Source organism: Balaenoptera acutorostrata, chromosome 3, assembly GCF_949987535.1.
Source record: "Balaenoptera acutorostrata chromosome 3, mBalAcu1.1, whole genome shotgun sequence".
NCBI classification, from domain to species: Eukaryota; Metazoa; Chordata; class Mammalia; order Artiodactyla; family Balaenopteridae; genus Balaenoptera; species Balaenoptera acutorostrata.
Window position 1 is genome coordinate 21,004,793 of NC_080066.1, and position 27,237 is coordinate 21,032,029.

The 27,237-nt window shown below is 39.8% G+C and overlaps 1 protein-coding gene across 3 annotated transcripts in view; it reads left to right on the forward strand.

Annotated features, from left to right (window-relative positions):
* Positions 1-27,237, forward strand: part of USP6NL (USP6 N-terminal like) — a 156,931-nt gene that overhangs the window by 100,501 nt on the left and 29,193 nt on the right. For 2 of the 3 annotated variants that reach the window (XR_009007662.1, XM_057543833.1), the window contains exons 5-7: positions 1,472-1,511; positions 13,068-13,148; positions 21,169-21,276. Coding sequence is in view for 2 of the 3 variants with exons in the window: in XM_057543833.1 (XP_057399816.1) it covers positions 1,472-1,511; positions 13,068-13,148; positions 21,169-21,276 (229 nt within the window). In the remaining variant the exon portion in view is untranslated. The remainder of the gene's footprint in view (positions 1-1,471; positions 1,512-13,067; positions 13,149-21,168; positions 21,277-27,237) is intronic. The other variant, XM_007167419.2, reaches the window with a different exon arrangement.

Below are 27,237 nucleotides of genomic sequence, written 5' to 3' on the forward strand. Positions count from 1 at the left end.
AATCAGCAGGGAAAGTTAGACTAAGAGCATAACAAAAGCTATTTAAAAAAAAAAAAAGGTGAGTAGGCACTTCAAGAAAAAGAAACTTATATTTAATCCTCAGATATTCTTTTTCTTGAGAATTGGTTTCTTAGCCTGTTTTTCTTATACTCTTGCACAATCTGAAGATAGATACTTATCTAAGTTTGAACCCACTGGGTTAGATAGTGCTGAACATCTCTGTATTGGGCTAAGTGATGGTGTCTGAGTGAAAATGTTAGTTTTCTTATCTGTGAAATGAGGGGGTTGGACTATCTCTCTGAGATCTCTTTTGGCTCTTACACCTTTTGGTCAGTTTCATTGCTGTAGCTTCATGCTTCACCTAAGGACTCTTCAGAGTAGCAAAAGAGGGCTTTTGAAAACGTTGGACTCTTGAATATTAACATATTATACTCTTAAAAGTGTTGTTATCTGGTGTCAATAGAAACTAAGGGGAGAATATGAATAGTTCTTGTCAAAACATCAGTACTACGGATAGAGCAACTCAAAGCACATAGCACTGTTCACAGATAGTACATTGTTTTCATATTACTGACAATTAATTCAAGAGTCTCAGAATGTTTTATATTGGAGGTAGTATCACAAAATTACTGTATCAGAGAAATGGATTTGATCTTTTATTATATTTACATTTTTAAATATTACTCCCATTGAAGTTTCGACAAATGAAGCTTTCCTTATTTACAGAATAAAAGTTGAAGTTTTCTTTTTAATTCATAAATCCACGGGAGGCAGTTTTATTTCCTTATACTAATTTTTTTGAACAATCATTTGTTACAGGCTGTAGTTGAAGACAGAAAGTGGAGGTGATGGTCTAGGGTAGAGGTTGGCAAACTATGGCCTATAGGCCAAATCCAGCTCACCACCTATTTTTGTAAACGTTTTATGGGAACAAAACCACACTGTATTTACATGCTGTCAGTATCTGCTTTCACAGTACGACATCAAAGTTGAGTATTATGAAAAACACTGTGTTGCCCACAAAGCCTAAGATATTTACTATTCGATATTTACCTTTGCGGGAAAAGGTTGTTGACTCCTGGACTGGAGCAGTGTTGTCCAGTAGAACTTTCTGCAGTGGTGCAAGTGTTCTCACTATATCTGCACTGTTCAGTGTGGTAGCTGGACCATGGCTAGTGAGGCTCATAACTGAAATTTTAATTTTATTTCATTTTAATTTACATTTAAAATTAAGCAGCCACCTGTGACTAGAGATGACTGGATTGGACAGAGTGTGTCTAGAGATTTGAAGACAGGGGACGTGGTGACAGAATAGCTCATTGTTTTATGTTAAATTCGGTAGAATGGAAGCTTGTGTAGCTCTTGAGATGATAAATAAATGGTTGTACGTCGTGTTTACCTACAGGTTTATAATTTTTTAAAAGTTTGCTCTGGTTTCAACTATTTCACGTCCACTGTTTTTCCTCTGCAGCGAAGAGGAGCTCCCATATCATAACGCAGCTATGGAACGGGTAAGTCCAGCTCTGCGTTTGTTTACAGTTACCGGGGAATTACGTTCATCAGAGGAATAAAACCTGCCACCTTTGTGATTGTGAGTGCTGTGTTATATGTCAGTGCTGCAGTCATCGTTAGAATTTGACCCTCATGTTTCTTACTGTAAGAAAGTAATTAAATTAATGATGAAATAATTTTAGATGTTATGGAACTTCTGATAGGTACCTGGAAAAAAGGAGAGGTAGGCGTTAGCAGAGAGTGCATTGTGGACGTGCCTCTCAAGCTCCGTGTGGCTCCTGAAGCCGTGGTCCAGACCAGCAGCTCTTTGGAACATAACTGTGCCGTGAGCTTTGAATCACATTTTCCACAGACAACACCAAAAAGAGTTTGCTGTAGTCAAATAAGTACATTTGCATTTTGAAGACTTAGAAGTCTTATATATAGTAAACTCATCAGTTTTTTTGTAACTCCGTGGTTCCCCTCTTTTCATTGCACTTGGCGGGGGAGCTGGCACCATAGCTGGGTGTGCACGAGAACCAGCGACTGAACGTGTAAGGCTGCTCAGAGCCTCCCTCCCCTCTCCATTGTTTTACGTACCTAAAAGTGAATTGTAGAATTTATGAATTGAGAGGGAGGCTATTGATCGGGGGGGGGATTATTCTCAGTTTGTTTATGTTTGATGGGGGAAGGAGGCTGGGTTTCAGACAGTGGAGGTAAAATTGGAATTGGAATTTGAAAAATATTTTAGAAAATCTTTCTAAAATAAAAATTTCCTGAAAATTAGAACTGTAGCATAACTCAGGATAAAAAGTGCCATTTTACATATACCGTGTAGAGAGCCCTATAGGTACTTCCTGCGGTTAAATTATCTTGTGACTGCCTGATTCTCTCTGTGTCATAACCTTGATATTTGGGCAAAGAAACTTCTTTCTCTTAATAAAGCTGTATTACTGCTTAGCAACTGTATATCAAGCACGGGTCTAGAACCGAGGCCATAGCCTGGAATATCAGGATCAAATACGGCATGGTTTCTGCTCTGAGAGGCTGGCTGTTCATCCAGTGACTAGAGGCGGGTCAGGTGAGGCAGCAGTGGGAAGTGGTAGTGGCTTTCAGGGGCATGGTGTTTGCAACGTGCCCTGGCAGTGGTGCTGGTGGAGAAGGCGGGCCCCTGCGGCCCAGGGAGGCAGGAGAAGGAAGTGACGGCACTTTCTACCAGTTCCGCTCCTGGTGAACTTCTACCAGACCACTTGGAGATGGGCACACAGGGATTTGCTTGTGTCCACTCTCTGGCCATTCTCTCTCTGTTAGTGCCCTGACTTGGCTAATCCGTGGACCCTCTGGATCCCACAACTGTTATGTCTTCTTTCCCCTCTCTTCCCAGCTCAGCTCTGCCACAGGCTGGGCCCACCCCCTCCCCACCTCCTGCCCACTTCTCCTGGGCTGAACTTTGTGTCTCTGCAGCGCCTGCACCTGAGCGGTTCAGTGTAACTGGGAAAAGACTCCCAACTGGGATGACTGGTTTTACTTTACATCCATGATCACAAACCTCAGCTGGATGTTTATGCTGCCTGGACATCATACCGTTTCCTCCTAGTGAATTTCTGCTCCCATTTTAACCAGTGCAGCTTCCTATTCCCTCTCAAACCTCCAGTACCTCCTTCTCTGGCCTGGCCCAGCCGATGTGCTTGCTTCATGTTTCTTATTTCTTATCTCTGCACTGTCACACCAAGTAGTCAGTTCCCAGTGACCCACCCGCGCACGTGATGAGGTCACTTAGCCTCTCTCTCTCACACGTTCCCATTTCTTGGCCTTCAGAACCTCATACTCTCTGCATATTTTTCTTTCCTCACTGGCTGCTCTTTCTCCATTTCCTCCACTTGTTCCTTCTCATCTCACGACTTTATCCTGAGCCCATGGCTCAGGCCTGGAACTTCTCTTTCCTGTCTGGATCTCCTCCTCGGTCATCTCATCTAGTCTTTTGGCTTTAAACCCCAACCCCCAGACTGTGTGTGCATTTCAGTGTCTAGACTTAGTGTCTGGCTTACTCCATACACTCAGATGTCTAATAAATGTCCAAACTGGGGTTTCTGTTATTCTCTTCAAATCCATCTGTGAACAAGGCTTCCCATCTCAACCAGTGGGAGCGCCACCCTTCCAGGTTTCAGTCTAAAAACTTCTGAGTTGTGTTTGAGCATCCCCACACCTCATGTGTCAGCTCGGCCTTCAGTGTGTGTCCAGAGTCTGATGACTTCTCAGCATCCCCGCTTCTGCTGCCTGGTCTGCTGGAACCTTTCTTGTGGGGCTTCCAGCTCTTTGCTTCTGCTAGTGTCCCCTGTCTGTTCACCACAAGAGCCGGAATGATCCTGTTAAAATAAGAGAGAGCATGTCACTCTTGATGGGAACATCCTGCCTGCTCTCCAGCTTGTCCACAGTAAAAGGGAAGGTCCTTAGAATGATCTCAGAGCCCCGTGTGACTGGTTTCCGTGAGTCTCTCCTCTCTTGCTCCCGTCTCTTGCTCACCCACCGGCCTCCTCAGTGTTCCCCGACTAGCCCGCCATGTTCCCTCTTTCAGGCTTTTGCCTGGCTGCCTCCTTTCCTGGGGAACCCCCTCCTCCTCCCCCCAAGAGCTACAGGGCACGGCCCCTCATCTCCTCCAGGTATTTACTGTATGACGCCGCCTTCGGAATAAGACCCTCCCTGGCATCTCAGATCTTACGTTGGGAACTCCCTCCCCCCTGCATGTCAACTATCCCCCTCCCTCCTTAGTTCCTCTCTTTAGTACTAACACTGTTTCACTTACTCAGTATTTTACTTATATCTTTATTTTGTCTGTTTCCTCACTAGGATGTAATCTCTAGGAGGGGGGTTTCATCTGCTTTGTTCACTGTTGTGTCCCCAGAACCTAGAGCAGGGCACATGGTACGTGCTTAATAAGTGGTGGCTGAGTGAACGACCAGGTGAACATAAAGACTGCGATATGTCATTAAACATGCGAATTTAAAGGTTGGCGGAGCTTGTCCTTTCAAATGTTGACAATGTGCTTTATTTGAGAAATGAGGGAGAGATGAGTTGGAAGGTATCTTTTAACAAAAGATATCCATATTTGGCAGAATAAAAATCTGACAACCCACTATTGACTTTTCTCTCCAATGCCATCTCTCTTCCCCTTTCAAAACGAATTCCTGGTCCAGAAAATTCAGACATGTGGGAACCAGTAGTGTAGATGATTCAAGAAATGTGACAGTGAAGGAAAGAAGAAATATGAGACAAAACCTAGTTGGAGAATGCATGCTTGAGGGAGGTTGTTTGTTTTTAATTTTTTTTTAAGAGATTTGCCTGTACAGTAAAAGACCTCTTATCCAATGCAAATAAAGTTATAATTAATGGATTGTTTACTCTAAAGAGTTTAGTATAATAGGGAATCACTCTGAAATGATATGCACACCTTAATAATTTAACATAAGACCTAGTTTTATATTCGCTTGTCAGTCTTTTACTGGGAGCAGGGGTTCTGAGGCTGCTGACTGAGACTCCATCCTACCCTTGTCTATAAACTGCACTCGTATTGTGTAGCCCAATTGGTTTCTTTAAAGTGGAATGAGAACTTTAGACACATGCAAAGCAGTCTGAGGCTGGAAACTTTTTAGTTTTCAGGATTTCCCCCAATTTTTCTAGTTTCAGTTTAGCTCATATGTTCTTCAGTGATTGCCTAGTCCTAATGGCCGAGGTCTGCCATTTCTAGGAAACTAATAAAAAATTCTCCATATTCATATGCGGCATTGAATAAAATCAGTGGAAATGATAGCCTTGTGGATGTGTACAAGTGTTCATCAATCTTCACAAAGCATCCACTTGCAGTGTGTACTTCCTGCGTGCCGTTTGGGAAGACTTGTACACTGATGCATAGTCAAGTCATCGGGGCTTTTGTTCCAGCTTTGCCAGTGTATTCTTTTTACATAAGGTAATTCTCTGTTTAAAATAGGGTGTAGAAGGCAGTCCCTCATAAGAGGATTGGTGTTGGTATTTGCAGACTGCTTTGGATTCCCCCAGTCACTGAAACAAATAAACACACTTATTATATTTACTCTGCAGAGAACACTATTAATAATGTATTATATTGTTTCTTTGAGCTTATTGATGTTTTTAATAAGGAGGAAAGGATATATAAAGCTATGAATTTTCATGGATTCAGCTATTCCTTTTTGCAGTGCAGTATTTTGCATGGCTTAACAGAATATTGGAGCCTTTTCAGATCTTTAAAAATTATATTTTAATTTTATGAGGTGTGAAATCTTGCTCAAAATACATGACTTTTCAATGTCATTATTCTATCAAAACACGACTCTTTGCTTCTTACACTCCTTATCCTCTCCTGACCTCTGCTGGTGAGGTCTAGGTGTGCGTGACTTGGGTCAACTTTATCCTCAGTCACACATCCTAATATTCAAAAAAACATCTGAAGACTTGAACTTCAGTAAAGTTCTAAGACTTCTTATTCTAGAAGAGAAGGCTATTTAATATCCATCCATGCATTGTGTATATGGGTAGCCTTTACTATCTAGATTATAAATCATGTTACTAGTGGGAGGAGCATTGGACCCAATGCAAGGCAACTTCATACTATGTGGGTGATGCAGCAGTTGTTAAGTACTTCCTATTCAACTGGTCCTGTACAGGATTAAGTTATAGTCTCAGATCACTAGAGGTTGAGTGATCTCAACAAAGAAGACATTGGTCCCATTTTTAATCGTTATATCCTCCTTGCCCCAATAGGAGGGGCCAGTCCTGATTCAGAGGGTTTGTGAATTTAAGATGATCAGGTATCAGATTGCAAACTTCAAATGGAAGTTTAGTCCTTTCCTGAAAACAGCTCCTGGGGAAGAGTATACAACACTGTACCGTTTCCTAATCAGTAGAGGTAATGGAGAGATAACAAAGGGAATATAGGATGGAGATTAAGACCTCTGCATCATTTTCCTTTTGATATATGTTGTTCTGACATTCTCAGGGGAGTAGAATTTTCTTATACTAGGGTCTCCTATATGATTTTAAAAATTTCAGTGATGAGCACATCTAGTACCCAGATCTTAGTTTTGGATTACCATTCCCCATTAAAAAGAACCGCTGTTTCTTTAAAGAAATGGATGATCTAGGTCTAGGATAGAAAAAAGTATAAAGTGAGCCTGAATTATATTGTGCCAGATCGGTCATGTCTAAAGGATCTGCCTGAAGAGGGGAAATCTCCAACCAGATAAGAGGCAGTCCAGCCAAATTTGGGGCAATTTGAGCTTCAAAAAGAATAATGATGATAATAATAATGGATTATAACACATTGAATAAAATAGTCCTTTATACCTTAGTGATATTAAAAATGGGGAGGGACTTGAAAGGAAAAACTTTCTAATAGAAAAATATCAGTTAATAATATAGAAATAATCCTAAGGAAAAAAAAATCCACCATACCATTTTACCACCATCAGAATCAGAATTGACTCAGGCAGAGATTATAGTGGATGAGAAGACCACTGAGTAGAGCTGTTAGGGAACAGGATGTCCATACTATCTCAAAGTGCACCACCCAGATTACTTATTAGTTGCAAAAAGGAATTTCTCTGTTAGTTAGTGGAGAAATCGGGCAAATACCACTTAACCAAGGGATCAAAAGTTGTATCATTGATAATGGTACAAATCAGCATGATCTGTCACTGGATGTGATGCCATAAGAAGGACACAAAATCACCTGTGTAACAGTCCTACCCAAATCTAGGGGAAACAGTTAGGCAAAGCCAGATAGTGTGGACTAGACTCTTCAAAAGTCAACATCATGAAAGACAAACGAAGGCCAGGGGACTGTTCTGGAGCAAAGGGCACTTAAGAGATGTGCCAGAAAAGGCAATGTTTGTTCCAAGGTCGGGTTCTGAATTCCCCTCCCCAACCCACCGAAAGAACAACAGCTTTAAAGAACGATTTTGGGACAGGTGGGGAGTTTGGTATATGGACCGTTTATTACCAAATAACGGGCCAACTTAAAATTTCTTGAAAGGGTGTAATAGTTGTACTGTGATTATGTAGGATAACGTGTCTTATTCTTAGGTGTTACATACTTGAAATATTTGGAGTGTTCACGACGTCTGAGATTTTCTAATAGATCAGCGCCCCCCACCCCCCTGCAAAAAAAAGCCCTAATATAAATAGATTAAATCTGGCAAAATGTTAATAATTGATGGATTTTGGTGAAGCATATATTAGTATATGGTGCATTGGTCTTCCACTTTTCAGTAGGCTTGAAATATTTCAATAAAAATTGGGAGAAGTAAGATGTCAGTGTATAAAGGCAACAGAGTTATTTAATATCAGCTTTGTATAGATTCCTAACATCATTAGTTTCACATTTTAGCAGCACTTTGAAAAGCGTTGCCAACATGATGGAATGATCCATATCTTTATTATGCTACAATAGAGATACTATTGTACTTCACTTATGTTTACTTCTGTATTATAGTGATCGAACTGCTATCAAAAGTACTTAGGATTTTAGCAATCCCACTACTGGGCATATATCCTGAGAAAACCATAATTCAAAAAGAGTCATGTACCAAAATGTTCATAGCAGCTCTATTTACAATAGCCAGGACATGGAAGCAACCTAAGTGTCCATCATCGGATGAATGGATGAAGAAGATGTGGCACATTTATACAATGGAATATTACTCAGCCATAAACAGAAACGAAATGGAGGTATTTGTAGTGAGGTGAATGGAGTTAGAGTCTGTCATACAGAGTGAAGTAAGTCAGAGAAAAAGAAATACAGTATGCTAACACATATATATGGAAACTAAGGGAAAAAAAAAGTCATGAAGAACCTAGTGGCAAGACGGGAATAAAGACACAGACCTACTAGAGAATGGACTTGAGGATATGGGGAGGGGGTGGGGTGAGACGTGACAGGGTGAGAGAGTGGCATGGACATATATACACTACCAAATGTAAAATAGATAGCTAGTGGGAAGCAGCCGCATAGCACAGGGAGATCAGCTTGGTGCTTTGTGACCACCTAGAGGGGTGGGATAGGGAGGGTGGGAGGGAGGGAGATGCAAGAGGGAAGAGATATGGGAACATATGTATATGTATAACTGATTCACTTTGTTATAAAGCAGAAACTAACACACCATTGTAAAGCAGTTATACTCCAATAAAGATGTTAAAAAAAAAAAGTACTTAGGATTTTGGTCGGTCTAGTCATATTCATTCTCCTTCCCACCCCTCTGCTTCTAAGACCACAAAATGCTATTACATAATTGCTTCATAGTATTGTTTGCTTGTCTCTCCTGATGTAAATTATGTTTAAAAATGTTTATTTAACTTTTCTTGTACACCAGTCACAGTTTTAGGTGATGAAATTAAAAGAAGAGTATATGATATGGTTCCTGTACTCAAGGAGTTCATCCTTTAATAATAATAATAATAATAAATATTTGGGCATTTAGACCAACTAGAACACAAGTGGTGTTAGGTGCTATAACAATAATCATAATAATCCTCATTTTATAGATAAGGAAACTAAGATACAGAAAGATTAGTAACTTGTCCCAAATGAAACAGATAAGAAGGGGGAGAACTCAGGCCAACTGAGTCCTTAGTCCATGCCAGGAAATGCTGAAGAAACGTTTATTTTGCCTGGAGGATGGAGGAATTTAGAAAAGGTTTTGAACCTTTGACATCTGACTGGGTCTTGAGAGGATGCATAAGGTTTTGCCAGATGATGGTGAGGAAGAGCATCACCGGCAGATGAAAAGCAAACACTGGTCAGAGAGGCATGAAAATACATTGTGTGTTGGGAATGACAAATAGTTCAAGGTGGCCAGATCATAAAAGTAGCAGGAAGTGAAACTAGAAGGTGAGTTTGGGCCATATTGTGAAGGGCCAACCGTGTAGAGATTTGAACTTTATTTGTAGCTATTGAAAGATTTTAAGCTGGGACTCACTTTTAAAAGGTCATAGCAGTGTGGAGGCTGGCTTGAAGCCATCCAGGGCTACCTGTGAGGAGTTACTGCCCTCATCTAGGGATGAGGATTGACAGAAAGAGGGCAGAGGATGTGAAGGAAGCAGAAGTGGATGGGACCAGCAGAGTGTAGGTTGGGTGTGGAAAGAAGATACAAGGAAGACTGAAGACAACCTAAGCTTCTAGGTTGATTGACTTAGTGGGTGGTGATGCTCTTCATTCGTAGTAGGAAAGGGAGGGGTGATAGCAGCATGTTTAGGGAAATCGTGTTGGGTGTGTTGAGTTTGAAGTATCTGATGAACTTCTGGGTGAGATTCTAACTTGCTGTTATATTCTAGTCTGTTTTGGTGTTACTGAGTCCATGGCAAGAAGATGTTCCTTAGCCTGTTTTTCTAGAGCATTTAAGTTTACATTTGTCACATGTGTTTACGGTTACATCTTACCTCAGAATAAATTCTGGAGTTGTTAAGCTATAGCATGTTTGCTGATAAAGTATATTGTATCCATTTATTATAGATTCATGAGTGCATGCAAGTCTGGTGTAGTTGATCTGGCAGAGTTATGGAGTTAACACTTAAACCTGATTGAACTACTGATGTATAATTTTAAAATCCTACAGCCTGGAAGCTTTACCCAAAGTGTATTTTTTTCCTTTTTTTTTTGCTGTAGGGGAAAGAAATGTATACTTAATGGTTCTGAAAATTGTGTGCGTCTGTTTTATCCTTGCATGTGAGAATGTGTAGCATTTAAAATAATCTCTCTCTATGTATGATGAGCGTTAGAATACAAAAATGCGCCTTTAAAGAAAAGAATAGCTATTTCTTAAAGTGATTTATTGACAGTTTAATAGTCATAAAAATGAAAGATAGCAAGAGACCTGCTAGATCTCAGCAGGGTTTTTCCTGGCAAAGTGTATGTTATTGTACTCTTGGGTGGGCTTGAATTACTTGGTGTCTTCCTGTTGGTGGAGAAAGGGATTATGCTTTGAAGAAGTCAGGGGGGGAAGTGCAGAAGAACAAGGAAGTACCAAATGGCATCTTATAGCTACTTTTATTTATTTATTTATTTTATTTTTGGCTGTGTTGGGTCTTCGGTTCGTGCGAGGGCTTTCTCTGGTTACGGCAAGTGGGGGCCACTCTTCATCGCGGTGCGGGGACCGCTCTTCATCGCGGTGCGCGGGCCTTTCACTATCGCGGCCCCTCCCGTTGCGGGGCACAGGCTCCAGACGCGCAGGCTCAGTAGCTGTGGCTCACGGGCCCAGTTGCTCCGTGGCATGTGGGATCTTCCCAGACCAGGGCTCGAACCCGTGTCCCCTGCATTAGCAGTCAGATTCTCAACCACTGCGCCACCAGGGAAGCCCCCCCCCAAATGGCATCTTAGATCAATCTTAATTTTTCGCAGCTTGGCCTTCTCTAAAGTCACATTTAGCAGAAACATTAATTAGATTTCAGAGCCCCACTGAGTTTTAAAATTAAATGTATTTCTGGAACCATCTGTAAGATTTTATTGCTAATAATATAATGAAGAATATGCTTAATCTTTTGAAAAATGAGAATCATAACAGAGTATCTTTTGCTCACAAGTGATCATCTTTGGTTATGAAAAACCCATCAAAATTTTTAAGAATAAAGAAGTAATTAAAGAGTTTTAAGGATATGCCTAAAAATAAAATTCCATAAAAATATTCTGATGGGTGAGAATCTTTTCCTAAATTCAGGACTTTCTTTGGGATTTTATGCTTCTTTTGAATCTAAAAATATCGATGGTGGGCCTATGCCATCTGCCTGTTTGAGGCTGGATTGAAGACCGTCGATGAGGAGCTATTGCTTTCATCCAGGAACTGTGATCCCCAACGAGAGCAGGGACATGGTGGAGGCAAGAGCATAGGATATGGCGGCCTAGAGCGCAGGTCCTGGGGCCACGCTGCCTGGCCTTGAACTCACCAGACGCAGGAACTTGGAGAAGTTGATTAGACCCTTTGTGCCTCTGTTTCCTTATTTGTAAAATGGGGGTGATTATACCTACCTCATAAGGGTGTAACGAGCATACGTTTTGGAGCATAAAATGTATCCTCAGAACCATTTTCTCTCCTGTTTAGTCTTCCATTTCGTTTACTTTTTAGATGCACTTAATACACTTAGGCCTTCTGAAAAGACAATGCCGGGATCGAAGAGAATTAACAAAATAGCAGAATCTCAGCTCACTCATAAGAAAGAATTCTGTTGAGTTTTGTTCTAATGAAAAGGTCATCATTAGGAGCGGACCCTGCCGGGCTCTGTTCCAGGCAGTGGGGAAGCAGCGAACATCTCGGCCTTCGTAGATGGAGTAGTCAGGGGGGAGGAGGTTAGGTGTGCGGCAGCGAGGGGCCTCCTAGGCTGAGCCCCTGGAGGAGAGGACTTGCTCAGCTGGTCATGGGCACAGGGGTCACCCAGACTTCTTGGCTGAAGAGGGTGTTTTTTCCTGCCTGAAAGGACAGAGTACAAATGGATTTTCTGAGGGTAGCTGGGCTCCCAAAGTAAAGGGACAGAGGGCTGTGCACACCCAGTTCTTTTTCTAAATGTATGAATCAAGTAAGTCACTCTACCACCATAGGAGTGAATAAGAGATTGGAGAGCCCACCCGAGTACTTAGGAAAAATATCCCTTCTCCTTGAAACCAAAGAAGTGCAGAAGAAGCCTTTTCTCTACCACCTTCCCCGTTCCCAGCTTTGCCCCAAATCTTAATTTAGTGTGACAGCCAAGACCCCCGCCTGTGTGTTCAGCCTCAGCTCCGGATGCTTCCTTTTTTAGCCCCTACACTGCCGCATTGTCGAAGAAGTACATCTGGCCATGCTTCTCGGAATGTTCTTTCCCACGTTGCGCTTGATAAAAACCCTAACCCTCTTCCAGTCCTTCATTTATACTCGCCTTCTCTGACGCCCCTGGGTGGGTTCGACTGCTCCCTCCACAGGACTTGAGTCACCGTCTGTGCCTCTAGGTCACAACACTGCATATTCCATGTCGGGTGCCCTTAGCAGACAGTGAACTTGCCTTGGGGCAGCAACTATTACTTATTTTTGTACAATTTTTCACTAACATAGTGCTAGTCATATGATGATCTCCCCCCAGTAATACCCAATTCTCCTTTACAAAACCACCTTTGTCACCGAAAACATTAAGATGCCAGAAATCGGTAAAATGTGAAAGAAGAGAATGGAATTTTGAAGTTGTGTTTTGATGCTTCATAAAAATATTTCAGACTGTTTTAAAATTTCCTTTTGGCTTAAATTTGTAGAATACCCAGCGTTTTCAGTGATTAAAATGTTAGAAAATTTAAGTGATCCCTTTCTCTTTACCTGTCCCAATGGAGCATCTCCTACGTGTCTTAACTTCGGTGAGGGGATACTGTTGACACAAACGTCATCAATTATCCAACTTTAAAAATAAGTTAGTTAGGATATTTGCTGTCCAATATAGCATAACTTTTTTAGTAGTCCTTTTTTCAGCAGCATTTTCCTTGACATTTTTTTGTAATTTGTGAGTAAAAGAAGCCTGAAACAAACAGTAACAATGAATTTCAATTTTATTTTTAGCAAAAGCACCTGGAAATTGAAAGAACTACTAAATGGTTGAAAATGCTAAAAGGATGGGAAAAATACAAGAACACTGAAAAGGTAATTAAAAATGTTACTTCCTTATGAAACTATACAAATTCAATGTGGATTTTCCCAGTAAAAGTTCCTCTTTAATTATAAGAGTATTACGTTCATATTCTTAAAAAATTTTTAAGTGTAATTTAATTGAGTGGAATGCCTCAAATTAGGAGTCTTTGTGCTGTCACAGAATAGCCAGTTCAGATGGGTTGCAGGAATTGAGAGGATGTGGCGGACAGTCCAGAGGTCAGCTGGCTTTCGGGGATGATTGAATTCCGCCGCTTGGTTAGGTTGCCTGTGATTTCGTTTCTTTCCGTCTCTATTCTCTGCCTACTTCAGTGTTGGCTTCCTGCTGAGCTTGGCTTCCCTTTGGGATCAGGATTATTGCCGTCGTTCCAGGCTTCGTATTCCCCTGTCTCCCTGCTCAGAAGGAGAGAGGTCTGGCCTCTGAAAGCTTTCCATGAAGCAGGAGCGTCTCCTTGTCCTAAAGCTTCTAGCAGACCTCCCCCGCACCCCGCCCCAGATCTTTTACCCCACATTGACTCTGTGCGGTTTTGAATCAATTTGTAAAAATGCATACATCTATTAATATTCCTACTGATCTAATCAGTAGGAATTCCTACTAATTCCTACTGTTCTTCCTTAAATATTGGGAAGCTGTGAAGTTCCTAGTGGTATAAGTTTTCCAAAATTCTAACTTTTGCTTGAAAGGGCAAATGTTATCAGGGGTAAAAATACTGTCAGGTATTTTCCTTAAAGTGGCTTACTTCATTTATTTTTGAGAAAAATGTCTGCTAAGTACCCAAGTCTCAACAACCACGATTGGCTGGTCAGTCGTTCTTTCAAGTAATGATGGTGTCCGTGACCAAAGCAGTTGGTTCAGATTGCGATTCATACAATTTCATAAATGCTCTTTCTTGAGACCGACACTCTGCTCTGTGTGCGTTCCACCTCATCGCTCAGAATATTAATAAGACGTGTGTGTATTCAGGATTGAGATTGAATGAAATTAATAGTTTCTACTGCTTCGTCAAGGGCATTCCTGAGCGAACTGACCTCTTCTTTAAACTGTGAGGAAAGAATGCAGTGGCTGCCAGCACCGTGCTTCCTCTGCCTCAGTTTGTGCTGAGGCGCCAGGGGCTTCACCGCCACGGCTTTTCTGCTCCCAGTGCCGAAGTCAACATAGGGAAGGAGGCAGATAATGGTTCAGTATCATTACGAAAATGTCTTGACCTCATGGCCCATGCCTTGAGAACTGCTGACATCTAAGCCTCGGTTTCCTCATCTGTAAAATGGAGATAACAATACCCATTACAAAGAGACGAAGATTTAATGATTTTATGCATATAAAGCAAGAAGGTTGGACAGTAAAAAATATTTAAAGGGAAAAAAGAAATCTTCCATAATCCTACAGCAAAACACTGAGTTAACTGTTAGGATTTCTGTCTGTTTCCTCACACTTTTTTTCCATGTAATATATATTTTTTGCTCTTTACATAGATATAAATTGTTGTGTGTCAGCCTTTACCAACAAGAATTCCAGGGAGCAGCAGTTCCTTGGGGTCTAACGGGTATTACACAAAAGCATTGTTGCCTAATGGTTAAGCAATAGACTATCCTAGGTTCAATCCCTAGCTCTGCCACATTACTAGTAGTATGACCTGGAGGAAGGTATTTAACCTTTTTCTGCCTTAGTTTACTTGTCTGTAAAATGGGGGTAATCACAATACCTCCTTCACAGAGTCGTTTTGAGGATTAAATAAGTTAATTCATGTAAAGCACAAAGAATAGTGCCTGATATTTAACATGCAGTCAGTAAGTGTTGTTTATTATTACATGAGAAAGCGGCTCTCTGGTTAAATAAAGTTGGGATAAAGCTGAACCGAGGTAAGCAGGTTTCTTTACTACAGGATGCCTCAGCATCTTTAATATTATAGCGTGGTAGAAATTTTCAAGAGGGACCTTAAATTGCATGACACTTATTCAACCATGAAAATCTTTTTGTCATGGGGTATCTCACAGGAATAACGTCACTCTTCTTTTTGAGCATCCTAAATATCCCTATTTAAATTCCATCAGACTCTTACTATTATATTTTCATCAGGAGTAAGTTCATTTCTGGGTTGCTGATTTCATTAAGGTGCTTCAAGAAGAATCCGTTCAGAGTAGGATGTTGGTCATGACCCCTGTGCTCTTTTGTTTAACACTCTGCTTCTCAGACTGGCCTAAAGCTGACAACTACTTCACCTGACATCTTTGTGGAAAGGTCTCTCAAGTGCTAATTACAGGATCAGTTTTGATGCGTTGCACCTACACTTTCGTCTCAGCTTCAGTTCAATAAAATATTTGTAGAATTGTATGGCTTTATACGTATGTCTGAAAGTATATAAGCCTCTGTAAAAATGAGCATTCTACTAGGCTGTTATGCTCACAGCAACTCTGGCTAATGTACTTCCCAGTAAGAGAGATTTTAGTAGAGCTCTTCCTTTCATGAATAATTTTAAAGTATTTCCCCACAGCTATAATGCTACCATTATTTGATGATATATATGGTCCAATCTGGTATGAGGTAGAATGTGCCTTCTAAAAGAATGCTGCTTTCAGTTCATACCCAGTTTTAAATTGCATTGAAGTTAAAAAGTAGTATATATTTTTCTTCTCTTCCAAAGGGAGGTATAAGTTTTCTCTCAACAGACTCCTTACTTATGTAGTAGTGGTACAAAGAAATATCTAAAAATATCTTGAAATAAAGATACATAGCTCTGATGAGAATATTTGGATTTTTAGAATATAAGATTTAATGAAAAATAGTTGCCATTACGGTTGCCTGTGTTTTCACAGTGACTGCCCCCTATGTACAGTCATAGTGTATTTTTAAAATACAATCTATTAAATGAAGATATGAAGTTATCTCTGCTAAATAGAGGCCATTCTGATTTAACTAGCCATTATATAATTGTGTCTAAGCTCTGTCACAGCAGAGTTCCTACTACAGATACACATTTTTTTTCTGGTTAAATAACTGAATGGACCTTTGTTCGTCAGGTAACTAACAGACTCATATTAGCCAACATTTGATTGTACTGATGTGAAAATGGAGGCACGATGTTTAGAAATAAATTTCTCAAGGCCATTATTAGTGACAAGCAAGAGATGCAACTTCCAGATGTACCATCTGTTTGCTAGCTCTCCCTTTCGGTGTTTGTCAGTAAAAGGCCGGAAGGAAGTAGAATGTGGTTGTAAGAGGCGTTGGGGCCTTGTGGATTCTAAAGCTTTCAGATCCAGACTCAGGAGACGTGGGCCTATTTGGAGACAGAGACGAAGGGACCAACGGAGCAGGGGCGACTGAAGGAAATGAAGGCGGTGAAGAGCACAGGCAGCTCCGAGAGTAAACTTTTGTCTCCTGGGGTTCACTTGCAGTTTTGAAAGTCCCACCAAACTGAGCCAAACTTGCTGGGCTGAAAAGTTTACTCACTCGCAGCCATGCTGACGTGCACTGCACATTTATCACTATCTTGAAACCAGTAAGGTTAGAAAGACGTGTTGAAAACATTAGGTCAGTTGATGGAAAATTTTTTTTTTTTTTAGTTGATGGATTTTTAAATGTATCTGTGTGACTGAAATAGACCGCTTGATTTTATTGGCAAGTGAACAGAGAACATACCCATAAAATAAAATTGTAACAGAATTTTAAAGGTAGTACTTTTCAAATTGGAATATTAAAATATTAAAATCCAACATACAGAAGTTCTGTATATATCATGATTGTTCAGACTATGATCTATGAAATCTGACTACTTGAATTTCAGTTCTTCTTCCACAGTGTATTAGTTGTGTGAATTTGAGCTCATTACTAAAACGTTTCTACACCTGATTTTCTCATCTGTAAAATGGACATGATAAGCATAGTACCTACCCCTTTAGGAATGTAAAAATACTACAAGGAATACATAGATCTAGAAACATATCTCGGCTCCTAATAAATAATCATAAAATGTTAGTTAGTGTAACTGGTGTTATTAGCATTGCTATTATTGTTTGATTTATCACTATCCTTACCCTCGTCCCCACCCTCATTTCTCCTTCCTGGAAAATTCCTGCATATCCTTCATGTTGAGTTTGTTGTCATCCTCTCTAAAGGAAATCTTTCCTTACTCTCTCCCGCAGAACTCACCCCCCTTCCTCCATTATAGTATCTCTGGTATAGTCTCGGGATGAGAGCCCCTGTGTTGGACCAATAAAGAAGAGACCACCACAGCAGATTCACTGCCCCTGCCCCCAACACCTTTATCCCTAAACTGTTTCTGGTTCCCCTTAGAATCTCGTGTCTATTCCGTAAGGGCCAGCTGCCCCCTGAAATCACTCCCACAGATTAGACAGCGTGGCGCCTGCCATTCTCCCATTACCACCCTGGCCCACCTCTGGCGGGGGGTGATGTCTCTATCACGACTTGCCCCACAGGGTGTGATACTCAACTCTGACAAGAATTAATGTATGTGACCTTATTACAAAGGATTACATTTATAATTATATGATTATATGATCATCTTCCCCACTACACTGTGAACTCCACAGAACTTTTTCAAGTTTGTATCCATAGTACCTAGTAAGCGTTGGCCACAAAGCAGAAAGTCATTACAGTTTCTGTTTACAATGAATGAACGAATGTTGTTCACTTTTGAGTTGGGATGACCAGCTATCCCCTTCTACTGATAAATTCTACTACTTTAATAAAGTAGTGATCTCTAAGGGGTAGTGTGATTTGGCAGAAATATCCTGAAGCAGGAGCAGGAAGATGGAATTCTTGGCCTAGGCAGGCCACTTCTTTGTCCCTTGATTTCCTTCCTTTTAAACTGGAGTAGCACCTGCCCTGCCGACATTACAGAGCTGTCCTAGAAAGTGTGAGATACTGCTTTGTCAATTGAAAGATTCTCAACAAATGAAAACTGTACTACTGTTCTGGAGAATAAGCAGATTTTATTATAATTGTTGTGCTTTGATATGATTCCTACTTTGTTTTACAGAATTTCTACAATAGTTGAAAATTTGTGAGGAAAGATCTATAACCACAGTGTCAGTCTGTCATGTAACAGTAGAATTATTTGGAAAATAGTAACTATAATTTAAAATGCTTGTTTTAAGATCTCATAATTTGATTCTTTTTCTGCTGTATCTTACTTTGTATACATGTTTCATTTCATTACCTCGCACAGCTTGAATCCAGATACCTCCCTTTTTATATTCCTTTTAGGTTTTGAGTATAATTTTATTTTATTTTATAATTTTATTTTTAACGCTTTCTGCTCTTCGATTTCATTAATATTTTCCATTCCATGTATTTTAGTAAGTCCAGTTGAGCAGAACAGTGGATATACTACATAACACCGTGGTTTTAGAAAGATGGTCTTTGCTTTTTATAAAATATAAAATCAGTATCTTCTACTAACTGGGAACATCTTCTGTGTGCCTTTGGGCAAGTTACTGAATCTTTTTGTGATTCACTGTCAACGTTTGTAAAATTGGGGTAATAATATCTCACAGAATTATTAATATCATTGAATGAGACAACATATGTAAATAGTTTTAAACAGTTTCCTGTACATAGTAAACGCTCAGTAAATGTTGGTTTTAACTGTTACTGTTGATAATGATAATGACAGTGCATCAGAGTTTCTTTCTGAGCCTTTTCTAGACATGCCTCATTTTTCATTTTATCCCTGGAATAACACTAGGACCATTAAGTTTTTATTTCTACCTGAAATCTTTCTATTATTTCTTCTTCATTAAATCATGGCAGTTTAATGTTTTATTTTTCTAAATCTAGATTTAACTTTAGGATAAACAATGAACAGTAATTTATGTACGGTTGTTGAATACAGAATTGAATGAAAGCAGTAAATAACGTCCAAAACCTTTGTAAGTGATACAGTATAAGAAATGCATGTGGTTCCTATCTTACTCATTGAAAAACATCTGTCTAATGGACATTCAAGTCCATCAAAGTTTATCTGTTTACCTGCCATCATGTTTTACTTGACTATCAAAATTTCACTTTTCACATTTGCAATAATTCCCACATTCTGGTATTCATATTAACTGCTTTCAGTTTAACATCCTTACTCTAGAAATTCAGGAGATAATTTGAAGTTACTTTTAGTGGGTGATATTCCTTTAAAAAGTTAAGTTTATCATAATTTTGAAATGAATATAGATGATAAACTTTCTTTGGAAAGTAAATCTTAAATTCACTTTTTTTTTTTTTTTTTTAAGGATTTTCTTATTTATTTATTTATTTATTTATTTATTTTTGGCTGTGTTGGGTCTTCGGTTCGTGCGAGGGCTTTCTCCAGTTGCGGCAAGCGGGGGCCACTCTTTATCGCGGTGCGGGGACCGCTCTTCATCGCGGTGCGCGGGCCTTTCTCTATCGCGGCCCCTCCCGTCACGGGGCACAGGCTCCAGACGCGCAGGCTCAGCAATTGTGGCTCACGGGCCCAGCTGCTCCGTGGCATGTGGGATCTTCCCAGACCAGGGCTCGAACCCGTGTCCCCTGCATTAGCAGGCAGATTCTCAACCACTGCGCCACCAGGGAAGCCCTTCACTTTTTTTTAAACCACACTCAGTTTGCAATTAATGGTGGTAAATTTTTAGTACATGGGAAATGTTGAAGAAGCAGAGTCTAGTTTATACAAAGCCTTTCTGTACATGTTCTTCCAGTTACATCTACTGCATCAGTTAAAACTTCAGTGTTTCTAGTCACTGTCTGCTGGATTTTCAAATTTGAGACTTACTGTGTTTACACCAAAAGAACAAAACTGAAATTATGTATGTAATTATGTAATTGAATCAACTTCACAGTATTCAGTGTTTCACAGGAAAAGTTATTCTATAGTGTCACTGATTTAAAATCACAGAGCTTCTTAAAGCTACATCATAATTTAGTTACTAAAGGTTTCATTTTTAGAAATCTAGTATAATTGTAGAAGTTGAAGCTCTGCTTATTAGTTCATAGCTCGTCAACATCTCAATTATTAGAACTTGCATCTTATTTTCTTAGCCGTACTACTTCAATATATTATTTTGATCATAAAGGTAACTATGTACTCATTCTTACCTCGCTCCTGAAGTTTCTCCCGTAATTTGTTTAATCATTGCCTTTTAAGTTTCATCTACTTTTAAGTTTCAAAGTTTCCTTGTGCACAACTTTGTAATGAGCATAATACGTTTATATGTTATTTTGAATACGTAATTAGCCTTGAGAAAAAAGATGTAATTACAAGAAGATGGAGAGGTATGGTGAGTCTTAAGATTCTTAGAGTGATGGCAGTGTACTTTCAAGGACCCAGAGTGTTAATGATGCTGATGATTTATCCCTAATTTCATTCAAAAGTGATGATGCTCCTTCTTGATGCAAATTTATCACTGCTTTTGTCTGGTCAGATAGGATCAATGTCATTAAGAAGAGGACAGAGGTTTTCCTGAAGGAACGCTCCAGAATTGGGAAGAGGAGAGGGAAGAGGGAGAGAGTGTGTGTTTGGGGGGTGGGGGTGGACCTGAATGAAGACTGTAGGTCACACTGAGTTATGAGATAGAAGGTTCTAGAGAGACTCTTCCCTCCTTGAAGGCACTTTGACACAAGAGAACCCTTTTGCTATTTGGAACCTTTTAGATGTAGGAGGGAAAAAGAAGAAATGTGTATCTAGTTAGTTATATCGATGGGGAGTGTGTAAGTCAGATGTTCACAACTTGAAGAACAGCACTGATTGTGCTCTCGTGCCGCTGAAGGAACACCTTTGCAGTGTATGAAAATAACTACCGTACTGGGCATACTTAACATTTCCTTGTTTATTCTATGCTTTCTGTGTATATGCCTCCCTGTTCCGATCTGAAAAGTAGAGATGAGAGGATCCAAATGTGCCGTGTTAAATTGTATCAATTATCAGGAATCCTTTGAAAAGACTAACAAATATTCACTAGTTTGATTTAAGGGACTAGTCTAAGCTTTGTCAGTTTGTAACTCTCAATTTATGTTTCTTTTAATAAGTTTCATAGGAGAATTTACAAAGGAATCCCACTGCAGCTCAGAGGGGAAGTCTGGGCCCTCCTCCTGGAGATCCCGAAAATGAAGGAAGAAACCAGAGACCTGTATAGTGTGAGTACCGAGAGCCAGCCTGTTATTTTGAAACGATCGGTCAATGTTGGGGCATATTTGTAAGGAAAATTGGCTAACACCTGGTTGTAGCTACTCATTTGCAATGTAGTATTAATAATAAAGAGATTTACAATGTCACTTCTAGAGTTTTGGGGAAAATAACAGCAGAATTCAGTTTATCCAACAGCTGCCTGTGTATGATTGACTGTTTTCTTCTTCTTTCCCCTAAGATTGTTACAGTATTTCTAGGTTTTATTATTTACTTATAAAAAGTGAAACGTTTCACTCAGTGATCAGTAATGCTTTCTGTAAATTAGTCAGGTCATTAAATTTGCCTCCTTGTCATCTCAGCTATAGCCTTTCTAAACCTAAATTTTATATTAACCTTTGAAAGGAATAAGAAACATATATCTAAAAATAACTTTGTGCCTTAGAAAAAGTGTTCCATTTCACTAAATAAAAAAGGAAATGTAAATTTAAAAAATAAATAAAAATAAAAATAACTTTGGAATCTGTTTCTCAGAAAATATATATAAATAGAATAAATTAAGATAGAATAACTGAAATAAAGACAAATTATAATAAAAATAACTTTGAAATCTGTTCCTCAGAAAATGTATATAAATAGAATAACTGAAATAAAGACAAATTATTTGTAATTTAAACCCAACACCAATTATAAAAGGGGCTTTGGAATGTTCTTTTGGTATTTTCATATTTATGTATAAATAAGCAAAATTTCATGAAGATGTAAGGTAATAGGGCTTCCCTGGTGGCACAGTAGTTAAGAATCCGCCTGCCCATGCAGGGGACACGGGTTCGAGCCCTGGTCTGGGAAGATCCCACATGCCGCGGAGCAGCTAAGCCCGTGCACCACAACTACTGAGCCTGTGCTCTAGAGCCCACGAGCCGCAACTACTGAGCCCGTGTGCTGCAACTACTGAAGCCCTCGCGCCTAGAGCCCATGCTCTGCAACAAGAGAAGCCACCGCAGTGAGAAGCCCGCACACCGCAACAAAGAGTAGCCTCCGCTCACCGCAACTGGAGAAAGCCCGTGCGCAGCAACGAAGACCCAATGCAGCCAAAAATAAATAAATTAAATAAATAAATTTTAAAAAAAGATGTAATAGATATTGGTTAATTTAAACATTATTTGTTTTTTATGATGAAAAGAGTTTTTAAATTAGTTGTTTGGACCCTGCACAGATTATGAGTTTTGTCTCAGGATTTTAGAGTTTCAAATTATTTTAGATGGTTGATTAGATATTTGCCTTTAATGTCATAGTTTTAGAACCAGTATTGAAAAATGATATCTGAGAGAAGTATTTAAAATCTAACCCCAGCCCCTAGTACAGTGTGCCTCTCATATGGTGGGTGCTCAGTAAATATTTATTTAATTAATAAAGAAGAAAATTTTAGTTAGCATGCTGTTTTAGTTTCCTGGGGCTGCCATAACAAAGTCCCACAAACGGAGTGGCTTAAAACAACAGACACTTACTCTACTGCACTTCTGCAGGATAGACGTCTGAGATCAGGCTGTCAGCAGGGCCATGCTCCCTCCCAAGGCTTTAGGGAAGAAGCTGTCCTTGACTCTTCCTAGATCCTGTAGTTGCCGGCATCCCGGGTGTTCTTTGGCTTGAGGCTGCGTCCCTCCAGTCTCTCCCTCTGTCTTCAAGTGGCCTTTCCTTGTGTGTGTCTCTGTGTCTCACCTTCTAAGGACACTAGTCATTGGATTTAGGGTCCACCCTAATCTAGTATGACCTCCTCTTAACTTGACTACCTCTGTAAAGACCCTATTTCCAAATCAGGTCATAGGCCCAGGTTCTGGGTAGACAGGAATTTGGGGGGAGATACTATTCAACCCAGTACACATGCTAATATTAGAACTGTGGTTCAGGCTTTTTCTACATAGAATAAAATTATCCAGTTACTGCATATCCAATATACAGTAACAAGAAAAGAAATGACTTGCCCACCAGTCCTTTCAAGCTTATAATTTTCAGCGCTATCATAAACATTATTTTTACTACTTGAGATTCCTCTAGCATTTAGCCAAGTCTTCCTTTCCCAGTTACTTTCTTTTATTCTCTCTTTGCAAAAGTAGTATAAATTACTGTCCTGAAATGGGAAATTCAGTGGGAATAAAACTACTTTTTCTTAATCTATTGATACTAAGATTTTTCTCAAATGGTGGAATTGTCCTGATTCCTGAGCCGGTGCTCTTATCTACTATTTCTCCTGTTCTTTTAATTGTATCTCATTGTTATCTGTCTCTCTGGGGTATAGTGCTCTGTCTCACAGATGGCAGAGGTCTGGTGACAGTGGATAACAACCTCACCTGCAGCCTTAGTAATCTTATTGGCCAAACCCACAGTGAAATTGCTAGTTTTTCATCCAGATACTTTCCACTGTACTTCTGCTCTCAGGTTTATAGGTTCATTATATTCCTATTTCTTTTAAGTAAAATGTTTATTCTTTATTATTGTGACACTCATGGATCTTAACCCACCCAATCTCAGAGTAACCTTAGAAGTTGCTTACACCTCCTTTCATTAAGGTAAGAAATATGCTTGATTTCCTATATTCTGTACATTGGCTTGTAACCATTCTAGGACATAAATAATCTTTCTGCTCTATTATTTTTTACCTGCTTAACTGGGCTTTGTTTTTGTCATGAGGTCTTTTTTTATGTTGAATTTTCTTGTCCTCTAGAGTAATTTTTTTTAATAGATCTTTATTGAAGTATAATTGCTTCACAGTACTGTGTTAGTTTCTGTTGCACAACAAAGCAAATCAGCCATATGCATACACATGTCCCCATATCCCCTCCCTCTAGGTAGCCTCCCACCCATCCTCCCTATCCCACCCCTGTAGGTCATCATCACAAAGCACCGAGCCGATCTTCCTGTGCTATGCTGCTGCTTCCCACCAGCCAACTGTTTTACATTCGGCAGTGTATATATGTCGATGCTACTCTCACTTCGTCCCAGCTTTGCCCTCGCACCCCATGTCCTCAAGTCCATTCTCTATGTCTACCTCTTTATTCCTGCCCTGCCCCTAGGTTCATCAGTGCCATTTTTTTTTTTTTTTAGATTCCATATATATGCGTTAGCATATGGTATTTATTTTTCTCTTTCTGACTTACTTCACTCTGTATGACAGACTCTAGGTCCATCCACCTCACTACAAGTAACTCAGTTTTGTTTCTTTTTATGGCTGAATAATATTCCATTGTATATATGTGCCACATCTTCTTTATCCATTCATCTGTCAGTGGACATTTAGGTTGGTTCCATGTCTTGGCTATTGTAAATAGTGCTGCAGTGAACATTGTGGTACATGTCTCTTTTTGAATTATCATTTTCTCAGGGAATATGCCCAGTAGTGGGATTGCTGGGTCATATGGTAGTTCTGTTTTTAGTTTTTTAAGGAACCTCCATACTGTTTTCCATAGTGGTTTTATCAATTTACATTCCCACCAACAGTGCAGGAGGGTTCCCTTTTCACCACACCCTTTCCAGCATTTATAGTTTCTAGATTTTTTTGATAATGGCCATTCTGACCAGCGTGAAGTGATACCTCATTGTAGGTTTGATTTGCATTTCTCTAATAATTAGTGATGTTGAGCATCTTTTCATGTGCCTCTTGGCTATCTGTATGTCTTCCTTGGTGAAATGTCTATTTAGGTCTTCCACCCATTTTTTAACTGGAGTGTTCTTTTTTTGATATTGCGCTCCATGAGCAGTTTATATATTTTGGAGATTAATCCTTTGTTCTTTCATTTGCAAATATTTTCTACCATTCTGAGGGTTGTCTTTTTGTCTTGTTTATGGTTTCCTTTTCTGTGCAAAAGCTTTTAAGTTTAATTAAGTCCCCTCTGTTTATTTTTGTTTTTATTTCCATTACTCTAGGAGGTGGGTCAAAAAAGATCTTGCTGTGGTTTATGTCAAAGAGTGTTTTTCCTATGTTTTCCTCTAAGGGTTTTATAGTGTCTGGTCTTACATGTAAGTCTTTAATCCATTTGGAGTTTATTTTTGTGTATGGTGTTAAGTAGTGTTCTAATTTCATTCTTTTATATGTAGCTATCCAGTTTTCCCAGCACCACTTATTGAAGAGGCTGTCTTTTCTCCACTGTATATTCTTGCCTCCTTTGTCGTAAATTAGGTGCCCATATGTGCGTAGGTTTATCTGTGTGCATTCTATCCTGTACCATTGATCTATATTTCTGTTTTTGTGCCAGTACCATACTGTTTTGATTATGGTAGCTTTGTGGTATAGCTTGAAGTCGGGGAGCCTGATTCCTCCAACTCCGTTTTTCTTTCTCAAGATTGCTTTGTCTATTTGGTGTCTTTTGTGTTTCCATACAAATTGTAAACTTTTTTGTTCTAATTCTGTGAAGAATGCCATTGATAGTTTGACAGAGATTGCATTGAATCTGTAGATTGCTTTGGGTAGTATAGTCATTTTCACAATATTGATTCTTCCAATCCAAGACCATGGTATATTTCTCCATCTGTTTATGTCATCTTTGATTTCTCTCATCAGTGTTTTATAGTTTTCTGAGTGCAAGTCTTTCGCCTCCTTAGGCAGGTTTATTCCTAGGTGTTTTATGCTTTTTGTTGCAGTGGTGAATGGGAGTGCTTCCTTAATTTCTCTTTCTGATTTTTCGTTGTTGGTGTACAGGAATGCCAGAGATTTCTGTGCATTAATTTTGTATCCTGCAGCCTTACCAAATTCATTGATTAGTTCTAGTAGTTTTCTGGTGGCATCTTTAGGATTTTCTATGTATAGTATCATGTCATCTGCAAACAGTGACAGTTTTACTTCTTCTTTTCCAATTTGTATGCGTTTTATTTCTTTTTCTTCTCTGATTGCTGTGTCTAGGACTTCCAAAACTATGTTGAATAAGAGTGGTGAGAGTGGACATCCTTGTCTTGTACCTGATCTTAGTGGAAATGCTTTCAATTTTTCACCATTGAGTATGGTGCTTGCTGTGGGTTTGTCATATATGGCCTTTATTATGTTGAGGTAGGTTCCCTCTGTGCCCATTTTCTGGAGAGTTTTTATCATAAATGGGTGTTGAATTTTGTCAAAAGCTTTTTCTGCATCTATTGAGATGATCATATGGTTTTTATTCCTTAATTTGTTAATATGGTGTATCACCCTGATTGATGTGTATATATTGAAGAATCCTTGCAAAAAAAAAAAAAGATGAACAATAACAAAGTCAAAAAATAAAATTAGTCTAGGAAACTAACAGATATGTTAAAAAGAATATAAAAATAAAAGTATAGACAAATCAACAACCGGAAGGTGCATCAGTACCACAATAGTAAAAAAAAAAAAAAAAAAGGAGGAGGGAAAAGAAAAAAAAAATAAAAGAGGGGGTTGGGTGGGAAGGCCTTGGCAGTGAAGGGCAGGGCCTAAGCAAGGGCGAGGTTTGGGCAGTGGGCGGGGCCAATGCTCAGGACCCACAGGGCTGGAAAAGGCTGTGAGGGGTGAGGCTTAGGCTCAAGGAACAGAAGGGGCCCAGGCGTGCCCCCCACCCCTGGTCTCAGCCGGCAGGGGACCTCACCTGGGAGCCCAGCAGGCTCCCCGTGCCCGAGTGGGCGGGGCAAACGCCCTCCGCACCTCTCCCCTCCCGCTCTTCCCGGAGAGTCCCTCCCACCTGCCTCTCCTGGTCTCCCCGGCCTCGGGGGCACCGATCCTGTCTGGCCTCCACTTCTCCTCCCCCCTCGGTCCCCCTACGTCCTACTGGTTCACTTTGGGGTTCCTCCCGTCTCCTTGGGTGTCAGGAGTCCCCCACCAGCGGCCGGCAGGTGCCTTAGTGTGGGGAGATGCTAACTCCCTGTCTTCCCACACCTCCATCTTCAGGAAAAGTTTTCTAGAGTAATTGACATTATACATGTGTTTGGGTGGTTTTCTCCCTTTCAACTAGATTTTATTTTTTTTTATTTTTATT